We start from the raw sequence: 21,141 nt of genomic DNA on the forward strand, positions 1-21,141 counted from the left end.
ATTCATTGTCAAGCTTCTTGACACATCCCGTCACCACTTGCACACATAAAATGTAGTGTGATGTAAGTGCAGAGCCAAGTAGGTGGAAAAAGAAGAAGGATTGGGGGTGATGGTGACGAAATTCCAATACCGGTAGGCAACAATTGCAATTGCAACAACGGTCAGCCTTTGCCACTGACCGCTGAGACATTTTGAATGCAAAGCACGATAGGCACCGTGTGCAAGATGCATGCACGAAATGTCCCTTGCATACTTTTAAACCAGACGCATGCACAAGATGCACGCATTCTTAACGAATCCACCAATTGATCTTCCATTAATTTTTAGGGGCGAAGCCCTTCAGGGGCTCGGGCTGTTGGCATCTCGTGTCGTCGTCGTAACAGTCGTCTCATGTAGGTAGTCATGGTACTAAAATAACTACCAGTAACAGTGCGAAGAGCCATCACCTCGTCAGACTACAACACCCAGAAATTAGTCGTCCAGTGCGTCCGGGAGGCCCTGGAGAGGCAGCGGGTAGGCGGCGCGAGCCCCTTGGGGCTGAGCGCCGGACGCCTGACCTGAAGCTCCTAGGGCTGGCCCGGATGACGCCATCGGCGCCACCAGACAGTTACTAGTCAATAAGTCTTTCCTCTCTCTCTCTCTCTGTTTACGCCTCACACTAGAACATACGCATACTAAAAAAAACACCGGGACGGTCAGTTACGCCTTGCACTTGAACACTTCGTAAGACACTCGTTTACGCCTTGCGCTAGAGAGCTTCATGCTTCAGAGGCACGATACTTTTACAGCAAAGTTGTATAGCTCTACCCCCAAGCGGTTTCATCTACGTTGGCAAAAACGCCAAGGCTCCAAGAATACACTTACACACTTGGAACTTTGCGTTTCACGTTAGTAAAGGTGGCCCGGGATTTTTTTTTTTTTTTTTTGCTTTGTTTTTAGCTTTTTTTGCTGGAGTTCGAGTTGGAAAGAAGGCAAAAGTAGGTGCTCGGTCAGGTTTGAAAGTCGACGCTCTAAAAGCGCCTTCTTCAGTTTGTTTGCCTATTCCTGCTGCTAAAGCTGCACCTCTTGATTGCAGGATGTCGGCGTCGTGGAATCCAAGGCTTCTGCCACCGTGGCCGAAGATGTGACGACACCGCCGACCCTGAAGGAGGCATTTTGGACGATCACCTCCGTGTGACTGCCAACTGTTGCGCAGTGACGGCGAGCATGTTCTCACCCCCAACGAAAGTGCCCGGCTTCGCGAGTCTGCAATCTCAGCATCAACCGGAAAGTTCTGGCAGGTGTGTTGCGGGTGACTACCGCTGGCAGTGCAGACAAACCTCACTCCCGGCGAGACAAACCAACCGGACAGTGGTGAAACAGGCCGTCAAATTTGTGAAGCGGGCAGCCGGCGATGTCTTTTGGCAACGAATCGTGCTGTGTGGCGATGCCGGAAGTAATGTAAGCAGCTTGCGAAGCTATATTTGTCTAGTCTCGTTTACCCCCCCACCCCCTCCCACACCCTCGTTTACCCCCACTTGAAACCCGACTTCACCGGTACTGCTACAAGGACCTGTCTGTTCACCCCTCAAGCGCGTGTTGCGAAGACGTGTTGCATTTTTTTGTCGCCGAAAACTCGATAGTCTGTGTTGTCAGATTTGCGCGGTGTGGTGGGGGAGCGCAGAAGATAGTAAGAGGTTGTGAATGCTTTGTGAAACGCGTCTGTCAATGCGAAGTTGCTCCCCCCCCCGCTCCCCTTTTTCTGTGTACCGAGGAAGTTCTGCTGTTTGCAGTTGTCAAGTATACTGGTCTAGATTTTCGTAGCAATAACGGCTGGAAGAGGATGTTTTGGCATTGTTTACCGAGAGTGGAAACCTGGTTTTGATGCAAAGTAATCGGAGTTTGTGAACCTTAGTCATTCTGCACTTAGGAATAAAAGCACTGTTGTGAAGAGCTGAGCTCTTCTGCCGTGGTGTTGCACAAATCATCTTAGAGGAATTCCAGTGTTGCAGGTAGCTTTTTTATATAAGTCTTTCATATCGTCGTAAGATCATGACGGGCACGGAGAATATGCTTTTTTCCCCCATGTTACGGTTGAAACCCCCTCCCTTGCGAGAATAGCTAGGATTTGGCGTATTTTGTGAGCTACTCAGTATACCTGTGTTTTGTTTAGACGTTAAAAAGTTTACGGCGTTTCCGAGCTTGTCAGGTTAACAATATTGTCTAGCCTATTTTTTAGTGCTCTTGTTGCAGCAGATACTCCTTCTGAGTTAGGATGAGTATCGGGGCATCCCTGGCTTTTTGGCCAACAGCGCTCTTGGCCACGGCTACTCCAACTTGTAGCCTTTTCTTTTGTGCTCACGTACCGCTTGCGACGTACGGTGTTTAATGTAAGAACACTGCTATCTTAGTGTCTGTGTTCCGCAACTGTCAGCAGACTCTAACGCCGAACTCTATGCTTCCAAGTCACTGTCAGGAGCAGGCTTGGATGCAACGTCAACAGTCCTTCGCCAACTCCGAAATCCTCCGATGTACATAGTCCGATGCCCACGATGTTGCATTTAAGTCTGTCGGTCGCCGCAGTCCATCCAGTCTGTATTTCAAGAGCGGCGGTGCATAGTCCACTGCCAGAAAAGTGTTGTCTAGGCATTTTTAACAAAATAACAGTTAAGCATCCCCTGTGGCGTAAGAGTGGACGTAGCGGACTCGCAAGCTCTGCCTGCCTGCCGGGCAGCTCGAGGAAAGTGTGGCGTAGTCATCTTTACGGGCAAATAAGCTTGTTCCCTTTTTTTTCTTTGTCAATAATGTAGGAATGTGACAGATTGTTGCTTAGACATTAATTGTTTCTTAATGCGCAACGAAGCTAGGAATAATTTATTCTGTGCACACAATAGGCAGCTTCGACACCCATGCACTTGTTTACATTGAAATCCAATGGCCTATTACTGGTAGCTTTGAAATGCAAGGTTCGGCGTTTCCAACTTTTTCTTTTGTGTTCCTTATTTCATCCTTTAGATCCTAAACTTATTTGTTGCATACGTTGAGCCTCGTATTCAGAGATATTTTTTAGTGTATTGTTAACTGTTGTGAGCCACTGTGTTAGCTTAGTTTATTTAAAGGGTTACATGACGTATTGCTCTTGGCTATTTCTTATGCCCGTGGGACTGAAGGACTGCAAGTGTGATACAAGAGCTTTCTGGAATTATGTTTTTGCGTTCCTGTGGTTTGTCGCACTTTACTAATGTATGCTTCAGCTAACTTTGCCGCGCTTTAACATAGGGATGCAACCTACACTAATTGGAGACACTGAACATCTGCAGTTGGTGTTACGCCTGCTCTTAGAGTTCTGTTGCTTGTCTAAAAGAAGTTAGGTGCTAAAGAGAACCATTGAAATAGCCAAGCGAGACAGTTATATTGTGCCTGCAAGAAGTAGCATTTTGGCAGCAAAAGAGTATCCTGATTTTACTCTTTTGTAGAGCTTTTGAAGAGTGTTAACCCAGAGTGTAGAGAAAAAATGCAGTTATTTAAAAAGAACCACCAGTCACACATTTCATAAGTCCTTTTTGTATCACCCCAGGAAGAGCTCTAGTTTTTTGTTTGTAGTGGTTAAAAGCAGGGTTTGAGCAAGATGAACATGATTTGATTAATTTTTTTTCCTCTCTTTCTCATGGGCTGGTGGTGAACTAACATCCACATTGGGTGTTCAGCGCCTTGATGTCTGTCTCAACAGATTTGTGGAACACTGTTCCACAAGCAGAACACTGTCCAATCCAGAGTGGTCTTACATGGAATTTTGTTTTTAGCAACAGAGAGAGCTGCTTTTTTATGTGGCCTCTGCCACGTTCATGTCATCGTGACAAACACTCAAGCTAGCCTTCTCCAGTACAAGTGGACCAAAACCACCATGTGGTTGTGTGGCAGAAATCAACACTTGAAAGAAGATTAAGCATTTCTTTTTCATTCTTAACAAAGAAAAGGAAAACTATGCCTTTGCTAGCAATAAGTTTTGGCTCACTACTTTTTATACACTGTGGGAATCGAGGAAAGGAGGGAACTGCTTTTAAACAGAGCTTTCCTGTTCCAAGTGCTTTCCCTGTGCTTGAATGCAGCTTATATGGCAGAGCTTACACCTTTTGGGGAGTCAACTGCTTACACCCTTTGGGGAGTCGACTGGTTACACCCTTTGGAGAGTCAACTGGAATTTGAAGTTGACTCCCCAAAGTGTGATCTCCTGATGTGTTTGGGTGCATGTTTTTGCACCCTCTGGGACATTACTATTGTCTTCCTAAAAAGGGCCACTTGCTATGTTACAACTTTTTCAAGAGTCGGTTGAATACATCTTTTGAGGAACTAACCGGGATGCTAAGTTGACTCCCTGAAAGGTGTTTTTACTCCCCAAGGGCCTACTAATTTGTTTCGGTGACGTTTTTTACACCCTCTGGGACTAAATATCATTGTCTTCCCAAACGGGCCCACGTGTTGTGCGACGAGTTTCGGAGTTAAAATGATAACCCAGCCCCCCTTGTTTTTTTTTCTGGGCAGGGTTTCCGACTAAAGAATAATTAAAAAAGAACACCAAGGAGTGTATTAAGCCTCCCCATATGGCAGTGTGAGTGTCAATACAGTTCTTTTTTGTTGTTTTCTTTCTTCTCCTCTGTTGTCTCAAACAGTTGAACCTCCCTTTATGTCCTTACCAACTTTTTGGCCCTACATGAGTTAAGACTACTGAAAGCACTTTTTTTGGCAGGCTTGCACCTTTAAGGAAGCACGCACAAAAACCTCATTTCTACGTGATCGTTTCACCCAATTGTTTTTCCTTCATTCAGACTGTTGAGTGTTTCCTCCATTTCTGCTTTAAAGTTGTTAAGCAGGTAACTTTAAGCTGTCTTGGCTTGTCTTTTCAGTTATGACGTAGGTCAGATTGTGTGCATTTTCTTTGTTGTTGCAACTTCGTGCGTTAGGCTTAGTGGTAAAGGCAGGAGCAGTAGTCAGGGCTGATTTCAGGCAGCTGTCTGTGATAACAAACTATCGGTACAATATTTGTTTAATGACCTAATTCTTTCCTGCCTTTTTTTTTACCGATTTCATATTATTCTGCGGAGCGGGGAACTTTGGACGGGGAGGGCAAACGAAGGAGTCGAAAATTGTTTTTTGCTGCACAGGACATGCAGCAAGAAGAAATTTGTTGACTGATCTGTACTGGGTTTTTCTTTTTGCAAGTTCACGAGGCACTGAACTGTAGATCTGGGGTGGACCGGGTTTGTTGTGTTTGCGTTGCTTCTTAGCACGGCTTGTACTCGTGCTGTTCTAGAACAAAGTGCTTCAAATCTTTTTAACCACACGTTGTTTCGTTCACATGTAGAGTGTACATAAGAGAGGCCTGTTTTATTTGTTATATAGTCTATGCGCATAGGTATGCACGTGTTTTTAGTTGTTGTGTGTTGACTTCTCTGGAGTTTGAGGTTTGTTTTTATCTTTTTTTTTCCTCCCTTTCTCCAGTTTTTGTGCATTAGTGCACAGGACGGCAGGCCACGAAAGTGTGATCACTCGATGTCTTTTTCTTTTTCGATTGAGGTACGATCGTTGTTGAGCTGTGTTTGCAAGATCAGTGGTTTGGTTGGCAAATAAAAGGCTTGGTGAGCAGCTAGTGAAGGATTCTGTCTGCCGTTTTGGGGACAAGGGGGGTAATTACACAATGGAGTGGCAGTCAAATTTTTTTGTGATGTGCTTCTAGCTAAGCCATTACCTTGGCCCCGTATCATCGAGCACACACCGCGCTCTTGCTGATGTTTTGCATTAAATTCGTCCGCGCATTTTGAGCCTTTGGAGACGAATGTTATTGTCGCGTTACGGATAAGATTCCGCACCGCAGACAGTTTTGGCAGCGTGTGGGTGTGAATGAACATTGTGCAGCTTGTTCCAAAACTGATCTACGCATCCGAAATTCAGGTTTGGTTTGACGAAAAATTAATTCCTGTTAAAGCGATGTTGAAATTTACCTCGAGAAGCTATTGTGCAGTCATTCGTTCTAAACCTTTGATGTTTGGAATGTTTGTATCGTAAACGTGCGCTGGAATTACAAGGTATTGGTTTTCGTGGTGCGTGGGGCACTGTTGTTTCTGCAAGCACGTGAATGGCAGTTGAAGTGTGATGCATTGTTCGTCCCCTTATGATTCTGTCGGCAAGAGAGGAGAGTTTTGTATGTTGTTTTGTCTGTGGCCTTTGGCATTGTGATTCGGTGGGTGATTAATTATTTGATTTTTAGAGCCTCGAGGTCGAGGCATATATTTAGAGTGGAACCAGACGTAGAGCAGTAATAAAGGCACGTCTCTAAAGTTTTTCTCAATGTGTTTTTTGTCTGCTTTGCATGCTGCCAAGTGTTCTGCCGGATGAAATCACTGCTGTTAGCAGCCAGCTTGCTACAGGTTCTAAACATTATGTGTGAAGACAGTGCATAAATAATGCTAACGTTAATGAATGTGCAAGAACTAGCATACATGTAGTGTCCTTTGTTTTCATGTGTATCTCCTAATATTTTTACCCTCCTGTACCGTTCTCCTTCCACCAAACAGGAATGATACAAATCACGTTAACCCTGATTTCTCTTCAGATATTTGCCATTAACAATGTGTTTATGTTCATGAAATGAAGCATAGGAAATCAAAATTACCCGCCACGCTGGCTGGGTGACTAAGGCGTTGTGCTGCTGAGCCCAAAGATGCGGGTGCAATCCCGGCCGCGGCAGCTTTGTTTTTGGTGAAGGCAAAAAACAACGTCCAAGGGTTGAGATGCAGGTGCACGCTAAAGATCCCCAGGTGATCAAAATTACCTGGAACCCTTCACTACGGTACGCCTCGTAGCCCAGTTGAAGCTATGGATCGTAAAATCCCCAAAATTCTAGCAAAATTAAAATGTGGTGAGAGCGTAACGTTAAGCAGTAATTCTTAATCATGGCTTGAATGTGTTACCATGCTCAAATATTTGATCAGTACAAAGGTACATTGCAAAAACTGCCGAAGCGAGAAAAGAGTGAGTTTGGAGGCCTGACAAAAGAACAAGTACAGACACCAGGGCTGAGGTGAAAAGACAATGCCGCGTAGACATCACTGAACCACATAATGAAGGCAAAAGAAGCAACACTGCTTGATACTCTTCAACTGCAGATGGAGATGGATGGCTTACACCGAGCTACCGAACTGAAAAACGAAAGAAATGATATTTTTGGGCAGAATGAATATAAAAACGTAACATTATTTAATTTTGTTCAGGAGCGAAACTGAAAATATTTTGTTTCGGTTTCCAGTTTGAGTGGCAAGTTAAGGTATTTGAGGATTCATTTTAATTTGCATGCGGTGAGGTGGGAGATTGTCATCGATTCGCTGGCATAAAATTGTCTTTCATCTCGCTAGCACTCTCTTTCTCTTTAGGCAGGCTTGATGCCTGCTTCTATACTCCGTCTGTGTCGATATGCCCAGTGCTAAGCTCTCTGCGTGGTCACCTCGCTCATCTGGCTGCAATGCAGACATTGCGGCCTCATTTATTAAGTGCAGAGCACTTTAGGTGCTCACCTTGTTATCGTGGCCTGCTCGCTGGACCTAAGTAGAGCCACATGGCGTTCCGTCGTAGCAGCTGTCGTTGCAGCATAACCCAGAGGCTTTGAAAGTCGAGCGGTTTATATAGTCATATGCGTCCGAAACTCATGAACTACTGGGGCTTGTCATACATCTGCCCGTTGTTTAGCGCAAAGAAAACTGTGGGTACATTTGACGGGAAGTATACATAATTAACCGGCAGCACCTGCGATCATTTAGTTAGGAACGCTCGTTGGGTTGGTTTTTGCGATGGTAAGCGAAAAAAAGTGGCAGTGCAACGCCGGCACATGCGGGAGGAAAAGCAAGCACAAAAAGAACAGAACTCCTTCTGGCGTTGTTTCAGTCGGGGGGCGCGTGAGCACTGCGGAGGCGGGAAATTTGAATTGCATTGGGTGGCAGTAGTGAGCGAACGGCGCTACAGCCTATTATGGAAAGTCACTTTCAGTTTTAACGTTGACTGGAACGCCTTTAATTTTTATTTATTTATTTATTTTATTACTAAAATACCCCCATTACCTCTACGGCATTGTTGTCAGGATAGGGGGGGTGTTATACATGAATAAACACGAATATTCTGAAACATGACATAACAATAAAAAATTGTTTGGGGTTAAAAATAGTTTGCCGTGAAGAGAAGCTTACGTAATTACTAAGCATTGAAAGCAGCAGATTGCAGTGGCACACTCAATGGAAACAGCTACAGGTCATGTTGCAGCTGTACGCAAGCATGCTAATTTTACCGCCAACTTCAAACAAATAATAGATCTGTGGAAAACGGATAAGCATTGAAGACTCTCTAGCCACTTTGTGGCAACGTCTATGGCGTCACAGAATCTTCTGTGTGCGATTGGTGGCCGCGTACCTAAGCCATCGCCAGGAAACATGGCGGGGCAACTGCTATATCACTTAATCGGGTGATTGTGTGCAGCTAAAATAACTAATAATACAGCGAAACTGTATATGGCTACCCCCTCCCCCGCCACTGTTTGCATTCCAATGAAGCCGCTTTACTCGGCACCGCTTCTACCACGCCACCGCGCCGACCCGTCTTCCTCTCGCCACCACCGATGCCTCTTTCACATGTTGCACAATCGGTTTATAACGGCGTCTATATAAATCCCTCTATAAATCTCAACTGCTTCGACCATACCGGAATTGCGCGATTCTCCTTCCGGCTACTGCGCATAATGCGGACGCAGAATGGCGCGCTCCTTCCAAGGAGTGGTTTTGGCGGGCCCATCGGCTTGCGTAACAGGTCTGATAACGCCGAGAAATATCAAGTCATACTGCCGCAATAGTAGTGCAAGGTCGAGGAATTTCGTGACACTTTGATTCGTCTGGAGTTGTTTCCAGAGCTTTTCTTTGGGGCGTAAACCATTTGCGGGTGGTTAACGCCCCCAAGGAGTGAAGAAGCCTGATGCGCCGCCGGCTAACTTCAGGTCAAGGACCGTCAGTGCCTCGTAATCGATCCCCGCCACTTGGACATCCCATTTAAACCCCACTGGTGACCATGGGTGCTCCACAACGACCCCGACGAATAAGTGAGAAGCGCACTGTGGGGTTACAGCAGGGTCACGGAAGTTACCTGAGACCGATGGCGTGTGCCGGGCAGCTCTGCACAGCCCTCGACCACGCGCCTGGTCACCCCGCGGCTCAAGTCTGGCGTCACCGTAGATGACATCCCCCACCAGGTGTGCGTCGCCACGGCTAGCAAGCCCTGGTCGTGGTGCCAGGGCTTGCGCCCCTTTTCCTCGACTGTCGCCGTAGCGGACACATTCGACACGAGTGTCGCTGTGCTCTCTGTCGTTGTTTCGGCCCCGACGAAAGCCAGTGCGTGCAGACCTACGTGGACGTCGCCTGTTCGGTCGGAGACGAGAAGACGGTGGAGTTCGTCATGGACACCGAAGAGGCTGCAGAAGCCGCAAAGGACAATTAAAGGTGAGGTTCCAACAGGTAATTGTGTGACAGGCCCGACGTCAGCCGCCTTCAGAGAGCACCGAACCGCCAGGTTCCCTCGCCGCTTCGCAGTCATAGGATCGTTTTGTTTTTCTTTTAAAGCCAAGCTTTACTACTCTCGTCCAGCAGTTTGGCCGCGGATGCGCAAATTCACCTTTTGACCTCAGACACACCCCTCGAAGCGCATCGCGTGATTCGCCGGGCCCGCTTTCGGCGCTGCGCACAAGGCCCCATTTTTAGTCGTTCTGCTCAAAGGATCAGCTGAGCGGCGCGTGGTTGCGGGTGCTCAGCTGATCGGCAGCCGACCAACCCCGCCGCCTCCCACGCATGCGCCACTGGGTCGTTTCGGGCTACGTGGCTCATCTTGCGCCCAACGAAAAGGAACACTGCGTTCGCCGCGAATGTAAGCGAGGCGGGCCCCTCCTACTGTGAGCATTGCACGGGACCGAACGTTCGTTGAGCTGTGGTCGGCACTGGAGCTACCTACATCAAAGGTTTTTCCAACGAAACCAGACTCAGACTAAGCCAAGCTTTTGCTTTGCATATCCAAGGTTAGCTCAGCTAAGCCGCAGCCATTTTTTTGTTGTTGTTGTAGTTTACTGTTTTTTTTTGTGTTGTCTTTGGCTTATTGTTTGCGGTGCAATCTTAACTATGGTATATGGCAGTTTTAGAAAAACCGCTTGGTCTCGCCACCCTAAACGTACCGGGCCTTGGAGAAAGGTGATAACAGTGCCGATTGAAGAGGATCATGCTTGAAAAAGAAATCGACATCTTCGCTGTCCAGGAAACGAAGACAGAAAGTGAGGACTGCACCACCAATGTGATAAGGCCCTTACAAAACTTAGCACCGGAGCTAATTAAATTTTTATTCCCTTCGTGGAGCGTTGCCAGAAAATTATCATCATCAGCTAACACGTAAGACTTGAAGGTAGCGAAGCTGGACGCAACAGTAGCGTGTTTCCTATTTTTCGCCTCACGGCGTTGTTTAAGCGTCGCCGCTGTACGAGCTACCATGGCTGGATGTTCGTCCTACACCATCGCACACAGCTCGGCAGCCCCTTCTTTGGCGCGCGCACTTATCGCTGTGGCGGCGGCGTCCTTGCCTTCCTCCGCCAGGTGGCGGCACGGGTCCCACGCTCTTCTCCGTTCCCTCCTCGCCTATCTCTCCTCGCCATCGGGCACTGCTCCAATCCGGGCGCTTGCGGAAGGGGGTGTGGTTTGACCTCTAGCTCGCAAGGTCAAAACTGGTCACCCCGCGAAGACTGCCCGAGGTAGCGTACTGTAGCTTTCGCTACAGAAGGTTGTGTGGCACGCAGGGACGCAGTGCGCAACACCTACAAGGAAAAAAGGCCACAAAGAAATTTTACAACTATTTTATCTAAATGGGTTATTTTTGAAGCGGAAAAGCCAAACAACGAATTTAGGCGCTCATAGCGTGCAAAGTCCATTCTATCTCGCTTTATACGCCTCGTTACGAGACGGGAAGGCAAATGCACTAATGGGTTGAGAGGTTGGAAATAAATAATAAAGAAACGAAAAAAACAATAATCTAACCCAGGTGTTCTCAAATGGGTGTCTGCGGACCCCAGGGGGTCTGCGAGACCATTTCTGGGGTCCGCGAAGCCTCCCTCAGAACTTTTCCCCCCGCCATTCTTTTCTCGATTTTTGCCAGCACTTGATTGCAATGCGAACAGGTGGCTTCGCCGCATTACATGTGCGTGTAGTTTCTCCGCGTAGCATGCATTTTAACATCTGCTTTTTGCACAACACGCCAGCTATGAGAAGAAAAAAGACACAGAAAATTACGCCCACCTCCCCTCGCGGGAACCCTCGTGTGATGCGACGCTGAAGGGGGTTCCATTGTGCGTTTCCGTTGGGTCGATTACTCGAATTGCGTGAGCAATCGTCGGGTCGTCGGGTAATGCGAGAGAGAGAGAGAGAGAGAGAGAGAGAGAGAGAGAGCGAGAGAGAGAGCAAGCGTAGCGCGGACGACCGTCGACTTTGAGACCGGCCGGAGCGCGCAGCGCGCCCGAAGAAGAGGAGACCGCGGAGAGAGAGGGCGCTGCACATGCGCACAGCCCGCTTGCGCCGCGCGAAGCGCCGCCCACCGGCAGAGTGAGAGTGCGCTGCGCCACACGCCCGCAGATGTTGGGCGAGAGGGTTCGCTATCGGAGAGAGGAGAGCGGAGGAGAGACGCAGCTGTGTGGACGCGGACGACGACGACGACGCAGGAAGGACAGGGCCGCCAGCAAGAGATGCTCCTCTCAGCGTTACATCTAAAAGGCAGCATGTAGGTGTTTAGAAGAATTTTAGATTCAAGAGCAAAGTGTCGTGCATCGTTGTGCATTATGATGTGCGTCGTCGTTAACGTCAAGCAGAAAAGGCGGGCATTAGATAAGTGTGTGGGCGACGTAAGCTGAAAGTGCAAATAATTTGACATTATGTCACCGACCAACATATGCTCCATCACGGGGTCCCCCATCACTTTCGCGAGCACAAAAGGTCAGTAATGGCTGAGAACCACTGATCTAACCTTATAAATTAAGCACAACAGAAAACAATTAAAAGACAACCGCCGCATATGAAAAAAAAAAAAAAATAGACGAACAAGGGGAAAACATTCAGGGAGGCTTTTGCACTGATGCGCAAGACTTGAATGGCGAAGCTGTTGTAGGTGATCATCGACGGATACAAGGTTGAGTTTAATACCCCTGTCGCACGGGCACTTTCAATCGCGATTGAAGTGAATCGCGATCTAGTTTTCGGGCGCGCTCGACGCACTGCCGCTGCTACACGGCCCGTTTCAATCGCGATCGAAAAGTTGCACCGGTTGCACTCGTGTACGCTAGATGGCGCTAACGTTGTACTTGCGGCCGACGTCTAGTAACTTCTCGCGGTCGTAGGTATGCGTAACTATGTAAATATTACCTCACGCTTATTTGGGTCAAGTTATTTGACACAGTTTGTGGCGTTTGTTGAAGTTTTCACCTTCTGTGTCACTACTGAGCGGGGACGAGAGTATCGCCGCTTTCGTTCGATCGCGCTTGGAAGCCTCGATCCCGCTTGAGAAACCAGGATTGAGTTCGAGCGGGATCGAGCTCGATCGCGATTGAAACTGCCGTGTAGCATGCGCCCGATCCGGATTGAGCTCGATCCGGATCGACTCAATCGCGATTGAAAGTGCCCGTGTGACAGGGGTATCGTGGGGTGTCGTGGTTGACGTCGGCGGCATGGCATTTCAGTGACCTTATGTTGAGCAAGGCCAGAGTGAACTAGTCGTTTTGGTCGGCGTTTTCGTACACAAGCGCGACTTATCGGCTCTGCACGCTGATCCTCTCGAAGCGCGGCCTCTTCCTCGGCCGGGCGAACTGTCCGCAGCCGGGCTATGATCGTAAACCTACAGCAGCTTCTACATTCAAGTCACGTCCCTTCTACGGTAGAGAGCGCATGCGCACGACGACACGACGACGAACGAACTAGGGGTGCCGTATGATATATGACGCGTCCTTCGTTCCAAGCAAGTGTTGTCTTTTTTTTATTACGCAAGTACGCCCTTTGGCATAATCTAAATGTAGTCCAGCAGTCCCGTCTCCACAATGAAGTCCAGGAGGGGCCGGTATTGGGGACCGTGCGTCCAGCGGCGGAGGTCAGTGGTCGTCCTGGGTGGTACCCAAGGGCCCTCATGTGACGAACTCGTGCTGCCTGGAGGCCCGAGCATGTCCCCAGGAGGTGGTCCAGGGTCTCTTCACTGGCAGGGGCTTTACAGAAGGGGCATGTTTCTAGGGTAACTTGCGTCCTCCATGAGGCCTTTATGGCCGGGGTCAGAGCTGCGCCCACGCGGATTCTCCGAAGCGCCACCTCCTCGCGGCGGGTTAAACCGCCAGGAAGGTCCGGCCCACGCGGGGTAAGAAGGGCACGCGTGGAGCGCCGGAGAGACTCCTTGATAATGATGAGGGTGTCACTGTGCGACAATTGGAGCAGGGGTAGAGGCCTAGTCACCCTCTGGGGATGGCAGGCCGCGTCAGCGTCAGTGTGGGCAGGTGTCGAACGTCTATTCCGTCTGTTCCACAGAACTCGCACGGGGCACGGAAAAGAGTTCACAATGCGATGCACATCGCAGGTCAAGTCGAGCGACTTGGCGACGTACGCGTTGGAGTTCCCGTACTGCCTGTGTGGAGTCTGTGCAGGTGAAGGCACGACGGCGGGTTTATGCGTAATCGAGGCTCTAATGAGGATAACCCATCTCGGATCGCCAGAAGTTCTGCCATGATTGAAGGAAGAGGTGCCTCGGTGAGGTATGAGCAGGTCTGCTGCACTTCTGGATGAGTGGCGCACACAAGGCTGGTGTGCAGGAGATTTTGAGCCATTCCTGCGTCGACGTACACTTGCATTGCATCGGCTGTGCCATCCGACTCCGAGGGAAAAGGGTTGGGCTGCAGTGACTGACTATGAAAACATCGTATCCGGGTCAGTGGCCGGTTGTCTGTGGATTGGCTTCGGCTCCAAGGGGAAAGGTCAGGCGATTTTTGTAATATAACAGGTGACTTGCAATCAAAGTAGTGAGCCAATGCCGCAGCAACGGGAACTGTTTGAATTTTTAGGCGAAGTGCCCTCCTCCGCTGTTCAACAAGCTCTTCAAGGGTGTTCAGCTGGGCCGCCGCTTGTAGCGTCGGAATAGGGGTCAGGCGAGGCAGGCCTGTGATAACTCGCATAGCCTCTCAGTTTACACTTTCCAGTATATAGGCCCCAGTCTCCTCGTGTGAGATGCTGAAGCTGAGCTTGGTATATCAGCCGGCGTTGCAAGATAGATCGAACTAGGTTGCGTGCCATGCGACTACAGGCACCGCCGCTCTTTTGGGAGATCCGTCGGAAGAGATGAAGTGTCTTGGACGCTTTACCACGCACGCAGCGGATCCATGGAGCCGCGGACCCAGAGGTGTATATTTCAACACTAAGCACTCGCATTGACGACGCGGGATTGAGGGCATTGCGGTTTAATCCCAAGGTGAGGGGCGTCTGGGAAAGACGACGCCGGCCCCACCTATTTGTGATCGACATGAAAGTCGTCTTTGCAGCCGAAAGTGTCAAGCCGATCTTGGTACACCAATGCTCCGTTTTGTCTAGGGCCGCCTGGAGGACTGCCTGCTGTCTGTTCAAATCTGCATGTACTGACCAGACTGTAATGTCATCGGCGTAATCTTAGATTAGAAAGAAAATGTCCGTAATGCTAGCTAACTGTTACGCGAGAGGAATAGGGACCCTGCAACACTTATCGTCGACTACTACGAATGTATTTTAAGGTAAAGTCTATCGTCCCAGCAATCTCCTCCCGCAAGAATTGTGAAAATTCGTTCACTATCACCGAAACTACGCGCGATGAAAAATCGCGCATAATTGTTCCCTCTCAACTCGACCGCGGACAACGCGACGAAAGCTGCGCGCTCTCTCCTGGAGAGGGGGGCGGCTCGCGGTTAAGGTGGCTAGAACCTTATCGCGGAGAAACCCTCTCACGGAGGTGGATGGATATGTGACGTCAACAGCACGTGACCGGATTATCCGGCCTGGCGGCGCATCCACACGTGCGGAGCTACGCGGAGTGACTAGCAGACGACAGCGCCGAGGAACAGGTTCCATTCCCCGCCGAGAACCACCGCCGTCGAGCGAAAACATGCGGAGCCATTTTTTTTGGATAAGTCTCGTGCCCCGCGCGGGGCACGAGATCTAGCCCCCTCGCGGTGGTTCCTGCCCCGCAGAAGTGACGCCAAACTAAAGTCGTCACATGACTTCCTGTGACGTCACTTTTTTTTGCACAATCGAGGACGTTGTTTGACAACGTGTGTGCGCCATGTGGGATTCCGGCCGTGGCTCCAACCGCAAGCCTTTGCAACGTTACGTCCTTATCGCCTTGCACAGCGGCTGCCTCGCTGCACTTTTTAAATGCAGAGCATTTCAGTAACTCACGATGTCACCCGCGTTGACGTCCGTAGTCGTAGTCCGCACCCCTCCCCCTACACTATATAAAAAAAATACTATCCGGAGCCTGGTTTCGATCCCTCGACCCTGCGGGCGGAACGCAATGTACATGGTGCTCTACCCACTGCGCCACAAAGCCGACACAGAATGGGAGGCTACGAACGCGCCTTATATCCTTGACTCATTCAAACTACGTCAAGAAGCTGCTGATACAACGCATTCATTACCACCAACTCCCCAAACACTAAACGTTAACGCAATACACCCACCCCCTATGCGACGCATTTACTCGAGTCCCCCTCGCGGGGAGATGGGCCCAATTTTTTAGATGCAGAGCATCTCATTCACTCCCCTTGTCCCTCCGGCGTCGTCGTCGTTGCCGCCGTCGTCGTCGTCGTCGGCGGCGTTGTCCATCCCTCCCCCATTCTCCTCGCCGCGCCAGCTGCGCTCTCCACCGCTCACCCCCTCTCCTCTCCGATAGCGAACACTCTCTCGCGAGGGGCATTGGATTGGATTCGATTGGATTGAAATGGCTTGGCTTTGCTTGGATTGGATTGAATTAAAGTGGATTGTGTTGGATTGTGTTGCGTCATAGCCGCGGCACGTTGCGTCATAGCCGCGGCAGACGCGCTGGGGCCGGCGCATGTGCAGTACTCTCTCTTCCGCGGTTTCCTCTCCTTCGGGCGCGCTGCGCATATAATCGGTGTGCCGCTCTCCGGCGAAGCAACATGCACGCTTGGCTCAAACACCTAGAGTCCACGCCGCTTTACAAGTACGCCAACGTCGTCATCGACTGGGACCGGCTTACGCAGTCCCCTCAACGTAATGCGCGCTATAAAACGCGGTCCCTTCGCCGCTCCGCCTATGCGTCGCATCTACACAGGGGTTCCCGCGAGGGGAGGTGGGAGTTTTTTCTTGTTTGGATGATTGTTTGCAATTATTTATTGACTATTTTTCGTGAACTTGCTGCTGCTAGTCTTGGTAAGCCTAACGCATCCTGCTTCGCCCCGCTTTTCGTGCAAATTGTTGCAGTTAAATATGTTGCGTGCCATCGGCTTTTATGCTCCTGCATTCGTTGTCTACTTGTTCCGATCGCTACTTGCATTGATTCTGGCGTACAACGTGCGGATCAGTTTTCCAGCGCTTCGCGCCGTGGCTAACGAGGTAGCTGACTTTGATGAGCTGAGGTAGCTTAGCTGACGAGAAGCAGTCCAACATTCGATTTTCCCATGTATCCCCATGGCCTCTGGGAATCCTCGGGCTACCCGCGGACTATCCGCGCTGAGTCCGAGAGTGTGAATCGAAGAGCCCCACTGCAGGAATCAAGTATCGTCAGGTAGCGCAGGGCATCGTCGAACGCAATCCGTCCTCGCATGTAGCCTGTTCTGCAATTTTTCTCGCGGGGCACTGCAAGAAACCTTACTACCCCGCGGAAACGATCCATGCACGCTGCATGCAGGGAGCGCAGCTCCACTTTCGTGGGTGGCCTGGTGAATGGGAGAGCCCAGCAGCTGCCCATCCATGGGCAGCATAGGTACTCAAGCTATCGCTGAAACCAGCCGCTCACTGGCTGGCTTCCTGTGCAAGGAGGCTCAAGCTCCACATGTGCAAGTTCGGGAGAAGTCAAGCCGAGAAGATCGCCGTTTGTGCCAAGCTTGACACTTGTGTTAAATAGTGCTTTCAAGTTTGGTGAGCTCAAGGTAAACAAGTGACACTTGTTGTTCATCTATGTTTTTCGAATTTGTTGCTTCTAATAATACTATTGTGCTTTCATGATAGGCAAGACCAGAAATGAGCTGCGAATTCTAAGCAATCTGTAGGCAGCCATTATTGAATGCACAGAAAACAACGTTTTGTCTACCTTGAAATTTTCTACATAGGGCACGTGGAAATGCCAGCTAGCAAGTTTAATGAAAGTTTGTTATCTGCTCAGTTATAGTAAAGAGGTTGCAAGGGATAGATAGGATAGCCCTCCCTCCTCACCAGCTGATCGTCTGGCCTTTGCCCCACTGCCTTCTTCAATCCGGTTAGTCAACAAAAACTTCATCCTGCATCTGTTCTGATTATGTATTTTGGTAGGCTAGTTTTTTGTTTACTCTTGTGTTTGGCTTCGAAGTCAACATAGCCAACCACAATACTTTCATGCCCACTCAGTTGGATGGCCAGTAATGGTGAGAGCGTCTGTCGAAGGCTTACAGTGGATTCACGAATTCTGATTGACTGTGACATCAATGTGCTCATCTGGAGCACCCTGTGGAATTCAACTCGACGTTAATTTTTGTGTTCACAGCTGGTAATTGTCTGCTCTGTGTTTGGAAGAGGGGGGCGGGGTGAACAGTAAAAGTTCGTAATTGCAAGAAGATATTTCATGTTCTATTGCTTTTTAACTCTGTGCTGTGTAAAAAAACTTTTGGCTAATTGCTTAAGTGAATATGCAGTGTCCCATATTTTGTTTGCAACGATGCAGACCCAGCAGAGCCCAACTGCTAGAAAGCACATTCTCGGGTGGTGGTCATTAGCTTGAAAAAAAGGGGGGTACTGAAACTATTTTTTAAGCTAACAAGCCTAAAAAACAGTTTATGGAGCACATCTACGAGGGAATGGTTCTTGTACAGCTTGACATTACCCTCTCCCGAGAGTACTTAATACCTTGTGCAGGAACTGGAGCCAAGGACACCTATGTGGATGTGACTATTGCAGAACAGCTGAAAGCTGTATGTATCTTGGAAGGCTTCAACAATAAAATGACTCCAATGAACGTACTTCTGCTTTGGTGTCAATGGGAAGATGTGAGCATTGATTAGAGCTTCGCTGTTGACATTTATGTTACACAAAAACAGGCTTGATCAGAGAGAGAGAGAGAGCGATCTTTAATGAAGTCTGGCGATGTTAGCTGGGCTAAAATGCCTAACTTGCTACGCCAGTTGATGACGGGATGAAGATGATGGCGATGATGTTCAAGTTGATGCGTACAGATACGGCGAGTTATTTACAGCGACTGGTCTAGACCTGTGTGTTGCAGGTACTCTATCAGAGCTTTGGTAGCCCTTAAAGCACGTTTGGGACAAGCCCATGGTCCTAAAACGTCCTTTAGCTGCATGTCCACGGAAAGCGGCAGTCCCAAAGTCACTGCGAGGGATACTCTTTGAGCACTGAATCGAGCACATTCACAGAGCAGGTGCTGCAGGGTTTCTCGCACATCACAGTGTGGGCAGAGTGGCGACGTAACCTGTTTTATCTTGAAGAGGAAGTTGCGCGTGTATGCGACATTCAACCGCATGCGATGTAGAATTGCTTGTACCCGCTTGGGGAGTCCTGGTGGCATTTTAAATTTGCAGTTGGGATCTATGAAATATAACGGCGCGTAATGACGTGATACGTCATCCCAGGCTGCACGCTGCATATTCCATGCCACGCTGGATGCAAGTATAGATGCATCTTTCCTGGAGAATGGTATAGCTATTGCCGATTCATTATGCTTATGCGCAACGGATGCAGCAATGTCCGCCTTCACATTGCCAGTTATCCCACAATGGGCTGGAATCCACTGAAGTGCAATGTGATGGTGCGCTTGGAGAGCTTGGAGATTTAAAGCGTGTATGTCACACACAAGCTGGTCTTTTGGAAAAGATGCTAGACATTGAAGGGCAGCCCTTGAGTCTGTGAAAATGGCCCACTCTCGAGCGGGTTGCTTGACGATATGAGCGAAAGCCACCCTCAGAGCTGCAAGTTCGGTAGCCGTAGTTGACGTTCTGTGGCTGAGCATGACACTGATGGTAGTACGGGATGACGGTATCCACACCCCGATAGTGGATGATGTTGACGACACCGACCCATCAGTGTACACATGAGTGTGGTTTCTGTATATCCGCGACGTGTAGTCCAGGGCGAGGAACTTTAGTGCGGGAGCCGGAATATACTCCTTCCTCGTGATACCGGGCACAGTAGTCGTGACTGGTATGGGCGACAACATCCAGGGTGGGTGCTCAGGAAGAGAAGGCTCTTGATACACCCTCGGCAGAAATTCACGCACTTCTTTGGCCCAGCTTGTCGCTAGAGGATGGCCCCGCTGTCTTGCCACAATCCGCAGACGCGTACGAAGCAACTCCTGCGTGCTTAGAGCGAGTGGTGAGAGCTGCCTGCATTCTGTCAGCGTTCCGATGGTAGAGGTTGTCTTTGGAACGCCAATGCAGACCCGCAGGACTTGTGCTTGCATGCTCTCTAGCGCTTTGACAGTTCCTTTTGATAGAGGGACCAAAGCAGGGATGCTGTAACTCATCAGGCCAACGCAAAGCGCTTTGTATACCCGCAGAAGAGAATTGACTGAACAACCGCCAGTGTTGGTGGAGAGCATGCGGAATATGCGGGCGAACGAAGTAATCTTGTCCTTGAGGTGGCGAACATGAGGCGACCAGGTGAGATTACTATCAAATGTCACTCCCAAGAACTTGTGGGTCCGGACGTATGGAATTGCGATCCCTCCAACAGTGAGGCCGTAGCGCGTAAGGTCACGCTTTGTGAAGGCCATCGCAGCACACTTATTCCCTGAAATCACTAATCCTCTAGTTGCCAGAAATGCCGCAATAGAGTCAATTGCCCGCTGCAGTCTTGACCGTAACACTCGCCTATTGCGGCCAGAACTCCATATGCAGATGTCGTCGGCGTACAGGGAGATTTCTACCGACTTTGGCACGCATTTCTCCAGGCCAACTATGGCAATGTTGAAGAGTGTAGGGCTCAGCACCCCACCCTGGGGAACACCTCGGGTCACCTGATGTAGCGATGAGTCGCCCATGTCGGTAGACATGTACACATACCTATCGGAGAGGTAGTCCGATAGCCATGCGTACATGCGGCCCCTAATGCCTAAAGACTTCAGCGCAGAGCGGATGGCTTCATGCTCGACGCAGTCATACGCTGACTTGATTTCGAGGAACACGGCAACAGCAATGTTCCGCCGACACTTTGCTTCTCTTATGCTATTTACAAGGGCGATGACGTTGTCGAGGCTGCTACGACCCTTGCGGAAACCAGATATCTGTGCCGGGTATATATTTCGGATGGTCAAATCCCAGTCCAAGCGGAGCAGCACCATCTTTTCCGTCAGTTTCCCGACACAACTCAGGAGCGCTATGGGTCGGTAAGACTCGATGGCGGTTGGAACTTTACCTGGCTTTAGGACTGGGACAAGGCGAGCGTGTTTCCACCTTGGCTCTAGACGACCAGTTTCCCACGAAAGATTGAAGGCATGCAGGAGGCAACTTCTTCCCTTTTCACCTAGATGCGAGATGGTTGTGTAGGTGATGTCATCCGGGCCTGGGCAGCTGGATTTCTTGACAGAAGCCAGTGCAGCGAGCAACTCTGCCATAGAGAATGGTTCGTCCATTGGGGACACCGGGCCTGAGCATCCCTCGTTGGTGGGAGAGTGTGGCGGAAGAAGAGCTGTTGGCGCTGCAGTAATTCTCCTGCAGAAGGCGTCAGCGACTTGGAGGTCACTGGTGTTCGTGCTCAGTGAGATGGATTTGAACGGGTGCAGTTGAATTTGCGGGGTCCGCAAACTTCGGAGCAAGAGCCATATTCTGGAGAGCGGCTTCCGGGGGTCCAGCTTGGAGCAGAAGGATTCCCACTCACGCTTGGCGAG

General features: G+C 49.6%; 1 protein-coding gene across 2 annotated transcripts in view; it reads left to right on the forward strand.

Moving 5' to 3' along the window:
- LOC144138218 (ubiquitin carboxyl-terminal hydrolase 43-like) overlaps positions 1-6,320 on the forward strand; it is a 55,176-nt gene extending 48,856 nt beyond the window's left edge. For both annotated transcript variants that reach the window (XR_013315836.1, XM_077670404.1), the window contains one exon: positions 1,076-6,320. Coding sequence is in view for 1 of the 2 variants with exons in the window: in XM_077670404.1 (XP_077526530.1) it covers positions 1,076-1,177 (102 nt within the window). In the remaining variant the exon portion in view is untranslated. The remainder of the gene's footprint in view (positions 1-1,075) is intronic.
- The last annotated feature ends 14,821 nt before the right edge of the window (positions 6,321-21,141 follow it).

This window comes from Haemaphysalis longicornis, unplaced genomic scaffold (assembly GCF_048455015.1).
Source record: "Haemaphysalis longicornis isolate Haplotype H1 unplaced genomic scaffold, Haemaphysalis longicornis Haplotype H1 scaffold_5, whole genome shotgun sequence".
Taxonomy (NCBI): Eukaryota; Metazoa; Arthropoda; class Arachnida; order Ixodida; family Ixodidae; genus Haemaphysalis; species Haemaphysalis longicornis.